Raw genomic sequence first — 9,766 nt, 5'->3', positions numbered from 1 at the left:
CTCAGCACGGCCCCCTTTAATGGGCCGTGCCAGGCACGGCCCGGTACTGTAGCACGTGGGTCGTGCCAGGCACGGCCCACTTCGTGCCGAGCCGTGCTAGGCCATGGGCGGCCCGGCCCAGTGCCCAACTCTAAACAAAATATAGGCATTTACCATCATAAAACTTAAGTATCTAGTTAGTGGCATAAGACTGAGCATTCTTTTTCCCCCAAGCTGTGGATACCTTTGCAGATGAATGAAAAATTCATGCTTTTTGATGAATGAAGGTGAGGTCTAGGTTGAGCAACATATGCGATAATAAATAGCAAAAGAAATATTAAAAAAACTTTCATTAATATAGTTTTAGACAGGCCCTAAGAGTTCCAAATCATCTACAAAATGTTGCATAGTTCAATATATATTAACATGTTTAAAGTGAGAAGATTCATGTGAGAAGATGCTCCATTATTTTCTAAAAAGTGTTCTCGATAGTTTCAAACAAGAAGCTAGAATTATAAATCATCTATAAGATGGCTATATATATATATATATATATATATATATATATATATATATATGACTTCATTATATATATACTAACACGTACATATGGTACAAGAAGATTAATTAGGGGAGACTGTATTTTCTTTAGACAGATCTATCATATGAGAAAATCTTTAGGTGCAAAGAGGTTAAGAAACCAAAATGAACCTTATGGATCATTTTTAGGATAAATGAGGTAAAAGCAAGTAAACAATTTCCATCTCCTGAATAATTCCTTTGCAAAAGAGATTTTTTTTAAAAAAATCAAAAATAGAGACAATATTGTTAGTGCAACAGGTGTATGAACGGAAGCATTCCATAGAACTTGCACTTTACAAAAGAATCCTGTATGCAATTAGGTTGCTTGGTTGATATGTAATGAGGATAAAAACATATAGTTTTTCACATGACGAATGCACACTTAAAGTTTAAAGAAACAAAGCATCTTTTTGTCATTTTAGCCCCTTAAAATTTATATTTTGGGTCAGAGACTTTACTATTAATGGAGAAGAATCTTTGGATATTGAATTTGTATGTGTAACACCAATTCAAATCAATTGGGTCCCAAAAAAGAAGCTGGTAGTAGCTCTCACAACTTTTAAAGACAAATGACTTCGTGATAACCCTGATCAGGTTGACGGTATGTGTTTCTTCCAAAATGGAAGATTTGTAGTGATATCTATCGAACATCAATTAGAAATTGAAATGCAAAAGAATCTCATATTTCATGATTATAGCAACTTACCAATTGATGGCCACATTGTACGAAATAAGGCATAAAAGAGAAGACATGAACGTTTCAGTGCAAGCACAAAGGACTCACATGCCGCCATTACCCGTGAAGTAAGAATACAACGCATGATAGCCAAAAGACATGGCTTGAATAATTACTTCTTAGGAGAATACCGCTAATGTAAGAGTCAAGTGAGGCTAGCGGCCAACGAACTGAGAAGTTTTCTATGTACTTGTTGTTGCTTCCTTGCATCAGTGTGTATTGTTGATATATTGAAACTGGGATAAATTAAATACAATCATATGTTGAAGCATCAGATGTTTTAGAAAGGGAATAAAATAATTAAGACAATATTTTTCGAAAAGTACATAAGACAACTTGGATTGAAAGAGAATGCAATTAATTTTTGAATAGAAGAAAAAATTTCTTTTCCATCCACCTTAATACATGAGATAGCATATTGCTTGCACTATGAAATGTCCATGAGAGCTTGAACTCCCCCTCCATTACACTTATCACAGTATATGTTTAATTTCGATCTTTTCCACCCAAATACCATATAAATATAGAGACCGGATGGACGAATAATGCCACTTGGCAGGCATGGCAGAAGACTACATGCTCCAATGGCTACCAGATATCCAAAGAAGATGGAGGAAAAGAGGAAAAAGGATTTAAAGATGGTTCATATATATACACACACACACATACATACATACATACCTACATAGATACACGCTAAACTTATTGTAATGCGTATTAAAAATACGTGGCACAATGCTTGATGCATATCTAAAGCAAATCAGATAACTGAAAAAATCCTGATTCAGTTTCAGGCACACTTGGGAAACACATCCATGGAGAGATACCTGAGATTCTGAGTTCATTTGAAGTATTCAAGTTTCTTAACATGAATCAGTAAAACAAAGAAAAAGCACTTCCAGTCCAACAACAGTACAATGAGGGAAAAAAAAAAGAAAAAGCGAAGCTGACATCTCTTACAATGAGAGGAACGCCACAAACACCACCCACATTATTGGAAAGAAATCCCACTCTAGATAATTATTCTACCAGATCTTTCTTCTAACCAACCAAAAGCTGAAAAAAGAAGAAAGAAATGAAAAAAAAAAAAAAACTTATTAGTTCCGAATTGCTTCTACAGCAGTAATATCACACGTCTGAGAAAGATGAAGATCCCTTGTCTGTATGCTTGCAAGAAAAACCAACCACTCAATACCCAATACATTAGAAAAGAGGACGTATGCCAATGCCTATATACATACATGAAAACAAACTTCCTGCTTCAGCTCCATTGCTCATCCTTGTGCTGCTCTCTTTCCAATCCGAAAGGAAATCATCCAACGGTAAAGTCGGAGACGGAGAAGATACTACGCCGAATGGATCCGAGGTTCCTCTCGGAGCAAACGGTCTTCTTGACGCCACAAGGACTTAAAAAAGGGAAAGTTAAAAAACACGGGGCTTGAGACGTTTGCAACCGACATGATCTCTCCGATCCACACTCGCACCGCCGCCGCCGCCGCCGCCGCCGCGACGCCCCTAATACAAAGAACGTAGAATATATGTGGGTGGAGAAGACAACAACGAACGAACGACCGACTACGTACCCTTTCTACAAATCCGCTAAGACGAACCCAACAGATAGCAGTGAGATAAAATTAGAGACTAGAGTAAAGATAGCAAGAAGGAAAGAAGCAAAAAGAGGAGGAGGAATACTGATTCTGTTGGGTTGGACTAGATCAGAGGGGCGACCGACGATCCACAGTTGGCAGAATCAGGCCAAGCACCGATGGCGGAATTCCAATAAAGAAAGGAGGAATCGCCGGCGAGAGAAGTAGAAGCAGCTGGGACAATCGCATCGAAGGAATGGTCGAAGGGAATTTGCCATTCTATCCTGCTGGTATGTATCGCATTGCAGTCTCCTTCCTGCTTCACTTCCTCGATCACCTCCAAATTCCGAGTCGCCTCCGCGGAGGCGGCGTGCAGGTCCTCGTAGGACATCAGGGCCTGGTAGTCCTCCAGCTTCTTTGGCTGCCTGAGGCTCGAAAGCAGAAGCGAGGCGGCGGTGGATCCGAAGAGTGGATAGTCGCTCATGACGGAAGCCGAAGTCTGAAGCTGAGATAGGTGGAATTCATCATCACGCCGGCTCTGGCTCGAGGGGAATCCAAGGCCGAGCGAGTCGAGCTGCGGCTGCTGCAGGCTGTCAAAGCCGGTGCAAGGGATGGAGATGCCGTGCGGGACCGACGAGGTCCGGAGGCCCGAAAAGGCGAGTCCCAAATCGGAAGAAGAACAAGAAGAAGTTGCAGTAGGGAGAGAATAGAACAAGGGATTCATAGGAGGGTCGAGATGGGAAGTAGGGTTTGGAAGGGAGATGGAAGGAACCGAGCTAGTTGGAGGCATGAGAGGAGACGGGAGAGGATCGGAGGCGGCGGCGGCGGCGGAGGTCGGCTTTTTGACACGCTTGTTCTTCCGGCAGCCGCCGCCGACCGGGACGTTACGGAGGGTGCCGCCGCGGGTCCAGTAGCGCTTGCAGGCCTTGCAGAAATGGCGGGGCTGGGAGAGGCTGTAATTGTTGTAGTAGCAGAACTTGGTGTTGGAGGAGTCGCAGCGGGGGCATTTGAGGGCAACCTGCTGGTCCTGCGCCGGCTTGTCCATCACCCTAGCTGCACCAGGAGGAGCAGCAGCAGCAGCAGCAGCAGCAGCGTGGATCATGTTGTTGTTGGTACTGGTACTGCTATTGCTGTTGCTGGTGGTGGTGGTGGAAGCGTTCTTCTTGTTGTTCTCGCTGCTGCTTCTGCTGCTGCTGCTGTTGTTGTTGTTCTCGCTCTTGTTGTTTCCGGGCATGGGAAGCATCTCGCCCATGTTCTGCATAGAAAGGAACAAAAGCAAAATTTGGGATTAGGGAGGTGGAGGAGGAAGGGATTGGGAGGCGTGAATAATGGAACCTAGAGGAAAGTTCCGTGCCAAGAGCTAGCCAACAAAACGAGCGGTAGTACTGTAGACTGATTGGGATAGAGAGAGAAGGAGAGCTTGGAGGAGGTGAGATAGAGGGACAGATGGAACATGTGGACTCGTAGAAACGCAGCCAACCTGTGGCCATTCGTTGGTCGAGGGGATGCGCAGCTTCTCTCCATTGTAGAGCATTTCTTACCGAACGGAATCCCTGACGCAGCCTTGAGAAGTGGGTTGAGAGAGAGAGAGAGAGAGAGAGAGAGATAATAGAGACGAACGGATGGTGGAGTCTGCCGCTCTGGGTCCCAGCAACGATAGCAGACTTAGCCAAGACGAAGAGTGGTGAGTATAAGTGGAGTATACGGACGGATGGAGTAGTAGAAGGCAGTGGGTGTGGATGGAGAGCAACGGGGGGGTTGGATATAAGTGGAGAGAGGTAGAGGGAATCCCGAGGGGAGCGAGACCCGAGGCGGGCGCAGGAGAACAATCGTTGCCGCTGCTTTCCTTTGCCGTGTGTCCCTACTAAAACATGCATCCCTGTAGCACCTCTCTTTCCTTAAAAAAAGAGAAGCCCCAAGCGAAAGCGACGACACACACCATGTGGGCTTGAGGAGGAGGAGAGGAGGGGTTCTCTCCGTTTGCCGTTAGCCCAGGCGTGTCATTGCTTTGGCAGGACAATCGATGGCTCTCCCATGTGCGCGGCTCAGCTCTCTCTCTCTCTCTCTCTCTCTCTCTCTTGTGGGAGGTGGAGGAGGAGCAAAAAGAGTCACGTTGGGGGGAGGAGAGGAGCAAACGAATTTTGTAGTCTCTCGAGGGATCTCTTGCCATACCCCACACTTATTCTTCCCCCCTCGATTAAAGCAAAGCCGGAGCTGCGTTCTTCCACCGCACCGGCCGTAACCGAAATGTTATTAAATACAATCCTAGTCCAGGATCGTATCCGCGGGTGGGGTGTTTAAATCAAGAACTTTTTGCATTAATATCTTCCTAAACTTTAGATTTTACATAAAATTAATATATATATATAATATTTATTTTATTTTTTTATTTTTGCAAACGTACCAACACTATCTAATAACATTAAAAAATTAATAATTTCAAATTAAAATTATTAAAATATTTTTAATGAATAAACAGAAACAATAACGTAATTTAAAATTTTTATTTTATTTTTAATTAATATAAATATAATTTTTTTTGATACTATTAAAATAACTGTTATATTATTAATATTTATATAATAATAAAATTTTATAAAAATATATATGTAAATATTAATTTTAAAAAGCTACTCATGCTAAATTGGATACTCAGAAAAGTACTTATGAGAAAAAATTTTAAATAAATTGGACGGAAACCAGGGAGACGCGCCGGTCAAATCCGGGGGGTGAGACGTGGGCCCACCACGCCACCCACCACCCACCACCACCACCAGTGGATGGAGATTCCCAGTGGATTGGCCGAGGCGGAAGAAAATTGTAAAATATAGTGACCCCTAAGTGCACGGTAAACGACGTGACGAGAGAGCGAGAGAATGTTGTCCAAACGAGAGAGAGAGAGAGAGAGGGGCAGAATAATCCAGCTTATCCACTACGGGTCGACGGCCATGTTCCACGGGCCACAAGGCAACGACAAGGATCTCACTCCAGGTTATTCTATGCAGTCGTATGAATTAAGCAAGGGTAAAGTATTCGACATAATCCGCAAGGAGACAATTGGTGTGGATGCGGGCGGCTTCAAATTAAAACAATTGGAGGCATCCTGCCAGTGTGGGGACGGACATGCACCGCATACAGATATCACGTCGACGACTGGCTTGTAAGCCGCACCATCACGGGCTTCTCCGTGATCCCCCCAAGAAAGTTAGATGATCTAGTTATGGAATTTGGAATGAATTAATAATGTCCGTTTCAAGAAATAAGTATAATAGCGTATTTATATATATGCTGCTGAGTCGCTTGATGGATGAGTCGACTTGGGAGAACGATCAATGCAGTGGGAAGAACGAGTTGACTCGGAAAAACTTGCATCGCCGAGCCTTTTGCTCGCTCTCAGGGCTTGGAAACCCATATGGTGCCTTGTCTCCGTCTTCTATTTTGAATTTTGAATTTGATTTGATTTGCAGGTGTCTCACCATCTCCACTGGCTTGAATTCATTTATGGGAGCCATCACTTCGGGTTAGGTTGGATGGAGCAATCCGTTCCTTTTCTTCTTCTTCTTCTAGCTGAAGATATGCAGGTTACTGAACCTCGACTTCCATACTGACATTTGAAGTCCTTAGTTGTTTTATTTTTTTATTTTATAAATTATTTTATATTAGAATGGACGATTTATATCTGACAAGTATGAGTGCACCTAACAAAATTAGAAAACAGAATATTTTGGAACGCATAGAGAAGCTCTCCATTTTCAGCCCACAAGGTACTAACAATATGGCTGGCCAGATAGGCAGTCATCCAATCTGCAGCTCCATTTGCCCCATTAGCTATGTAGGCTGGCCTCCGTTTATATAAAAAAAAAATAAATCCAGCATGAAACATATATTTCATTCTTTTATTCTGGAAAGTTCATCTAAATCATATGGTTTCGCAGGGCATATGATAGCGCTCCACTTCAACATGGCTGTAGATTTAACTTTTCCAATGGTCATTACGAAGTTGCATTAATCTGAAGGCTGCCCATTGAAAAAAAGAAATCAGTAGTTATTTAGTCTTCATGTTGTTAAACATTCATTATTCAAAAATACTCTTTGTCTAGTTAAAATAGTATCTTTTATTCAGGTCTCTAAATATCTTGACATTACATGTACCATAAAATGTTGGCGTCTTCTGTTATTATTTGTTATTTTTCAAAATAATTGCCAACAACGTCCATTATATTTTGAGAAAAATATATAAATATATACTTTGTAATAGCTTTAATTTCTTAAAAATGGTAATTAATGGTTTTGGAGGGGGTACGTTATTCAGGATATCGCCTTTGGTGATTGCCTCTCTGAGTCATCAGTACAAAATGATTCTTTCTGAGTCATCAGGTTGCTGACACGCGCTCTGGTATCAGGCAGGGTCCGGCTACTTGGTACTGTCGTATGTCTTTGTGCAGTGCTTTGCTTCCATCTGAAACGCCTCGTTTGGATTCTTAGTGGGTGGGTGGAGTTAGGTATATATTTCTTGCCGCACGGTGCTGCCAATCCAAATTCTGATCTATGATCAAGCTCTGAACTCAAATAGTAAAGATAAATAATTTTTTTTTATCAGAGTATGTTCGGTAAAATATCTTCCGATGTTTAAAAAATAAAGAAGATTCTTAGTGGTTTGTTATAGTACACGAGTACTTACGTAGAAGATCCTCCGATAATGAATTGTACAGGCGGAGACGTAGCCTGTCACCCTAAGATTTGGGCATGTAGATTGGCAGTCTTCCGCATATTTCGAAAATCAGGCCGAACAAAAATATATAAGAATCCGTGCAGATGGTTGTTTAATCCCACATTAGCTATATGCTAGATAGATCTTGGATATTTATACAAGGATCAAAGGACCTAAATAATATCCTTCGGCTAGTCATTTTAGATGAGGTTCTGATTGTTATAGAGTCAACTTTTAGTAAAATGACTATCAAGTTCAATTCTATACTTTACTTGTATTTACAATTATGAACAAATTGCATCTAATTGCTTGATTGAGAATGGATAGACAATTCAAGTAAATCTTGGTTTCTTATGATACATCTACGTGCTCATATAGTGGTTAGAATAGCATATTACCCCCACTATTCTAATTTATATTTTTAAATTCTAAAATGCCTGTAACAATCAATATATCCCTTTTATCTAGCCAAAAATAAAAACATCAATACATTCCTATGCCAAATACTTGACTAACTAGGTAAAATTATTACCATGATATTCCAAGTCAAAATGACGTAATAAATTTATATGATCTCATAAAATAGTAGTCGTATTACATGGCTTATAATCTCAATATCAGATGAAGTTTTAGGTCTTTACATGTCACTAGATTTTTTTTTGGGGGGGTGGACATGGTATTAGAACTTTCAAGAATAATATCAGATATCAGAAATAGGTCGAATTAATTTTAGTTTACAGAGAGAAAATGATCAAACACACCATCACAAGCTGTTCTGTCTTTACGTACATCATTATAACACAACACTGTCCAATTCAAATACGCAATAATTCTTGATTCATTATAATGGTCTCATTCATTATTTGTGAATAATAGAGTTGCATAGTAAAACCACATCAAAACCTTTTGGTGGTGGCTGGTAATAAATATCACCAGGAACACTGCAAGCACTGCTAAGAAGCTGCTCATTGCACGCGAATGGAGAGTATATCACAAGAAATGGAACTATTGACCTCCACGAAGCAATCAAAGGTACCTCCACGATGTCTCTCTGTCTTCCTGCAAGCCATTATATCAACGGCTAACCACTCAAACCCCCATGGCTCACCTGCTGATTCGAACAGCACCATTTCCACCGTGGTACCTAATTAATGGCTCCCAATGGATGACAGATTGGACAAAGGGACCACACAGCACTACAATGGCCCATCATCCCAAAGGTCAATGGAATCTAACTTCTCCTACAATCGGCCACGCCCAGTTCTTAATCCCTTATCGTCTTTTATGGGCCCATAGAATGCAGGAATAATATGGAATGCACTGCTAGATTAATTAGGAGTGGTTTAAGAGAAGGTAGACAGCTTTAATATTTCATGTTGGTGAGGAACAGGTGGAACTTCCTTGCTACCACCACGCCTCTTGCTTTAAATCTTTTGAGTATTATTGTTTAAGCCATGCTTGCTTGTTTTGTTTATGGATCGATGCTTCTGCCACCCGGAGTGATACAGTATTAGGTATCGAGAACGTGGGATTAGCTATGTCCTAGAGCTTGAATTGACTTAAAACATTTGTGCTGGCTTGGCTTGGAATTTGACTTGAACATGCGTTTCTCGCCATGCTTTGATGTAGTAATCAGATGAACCGGATTTTAGACACAAAAAAGTAAGAACTCAGCGGAACCTTACACAACTTTAATCAAACAAAGGAGGGTCCATTGAGTTTTTACTCTAGAGAGTCGAAACTTTGATCTACTTCCTAACGTACAAATTGGATGTCAAGAGCTCCGTTCATGCAGATAAGATTACAATTATAATAGTTGTCATCAGCAGCTATTAAATGAGGAATAAATACAATTGCACGCGCTATTTACTTTTGTTAACAACATTATTTTTAAATTGATGTGTACAATTAAATTGTCAAGAATATCACTTTAATTTGATGAACAGTGAAAAATGCAGCATGTGTTGCCCCTTGCTTTGGGACATTCGGGTTATGATCAGTAGCGGTATGATCTTTTAAGCTAAGCATGTATTCAGAAAAGCTAATAAGATCGCGTACTGGGTGGCTTCGTATATTTTCAGTTATTTTAGAGGTACTATTTGGCTTCGTACTAGACTGTTTTCAGTTTTATTGAATTTATCTGCACTCTAACAGTACGAATCATGGGTTCTA

General features: G+C 40.9%; 1 protein-coding gene across 4 annotated transcripts; it reads right to left on the bottom strand.

Annotated features, from left to right (window-relative positions):
- Positions 1–2,115: 2,115 nt before the first annotated feature.
- On the bottom strand, positions 2,116–5,076 carry LOC103699276 (dof zinc finger protein DOF1.4). Of its 4 annotated transcripts, none has more exons than XM_039126060.1 (3): positions 4,364–5,076; positions 2,990–4,138; positions 2,116–2,885 (listed from the first exon to the last, which is right to left on the bottom strand). In XM_039126060.1, exons 1-2 carry the CDS (start codon positions 4,415–4,417, stop codon positions 3,008–3,010), a joined length of 1,185 nt encoding a protein of 394 aa, XP_038981988.1. In that variant the 5' UTR covers positions 4,418–5,076; the 3' UTR covers positions 2,116–2,885; positions 2,990–3,007. The 4 variants fall into 4 exon arrangements, with proteins under 4 accessions (XP_038981988.1, XP_008779535.2, XP_008779536.2 ...); XM_008781313.4 differs by having other exon boundaries at positions 2,116–2,896; positions 4,364–5,075; XM_008781314.4 differs by having other exon boundaries at positions 2,116–2,812; positions 4,364–5,074.
- Between the last annotated feature and the right edge of the window lie 4,690 nt (positions 5,077–9,766).

The sequence above is a fragment of the Phoenix dactylifera genome, chromosome 4, assembly GCF_009389715.1.
Source record: "Phoenix dactylifera cultivar Barhee BC4 chromosome 4, palm_55x_up_171113_PBpolish2nd_filt_p, whole genome shotgun sequence".
Lineage (NCBI taxonomy): Eukaryota > Viridiplantae > Streptophyta > Magnoliopsida > Arecales > Arecaceae > Phoenix > Phoenix dactylifera.
The sequence above is the reverse complement of the archived record's forward strand: the minus strand, read 5'-3'. Positions and strand labels throughout refer to the sequence as shown.

Bases quoted from the DNA above. Each gene is read 5' to 3' on its own strand.
- LOC103699276 (XM_039126060.1), bottom strand. From the start codon at position 4,417: ATGCTCTACAATGGAGAGAAGCTGCGCATCCCCTCGACCAACGAATGG. The intron at 4,139-4,363 runs GTTGGCTGCGTT...CTTTCTATGCAG, and splicing joins CGACCAACGAATGGCCACAG to AACATGGGCGAGATGCTTCC.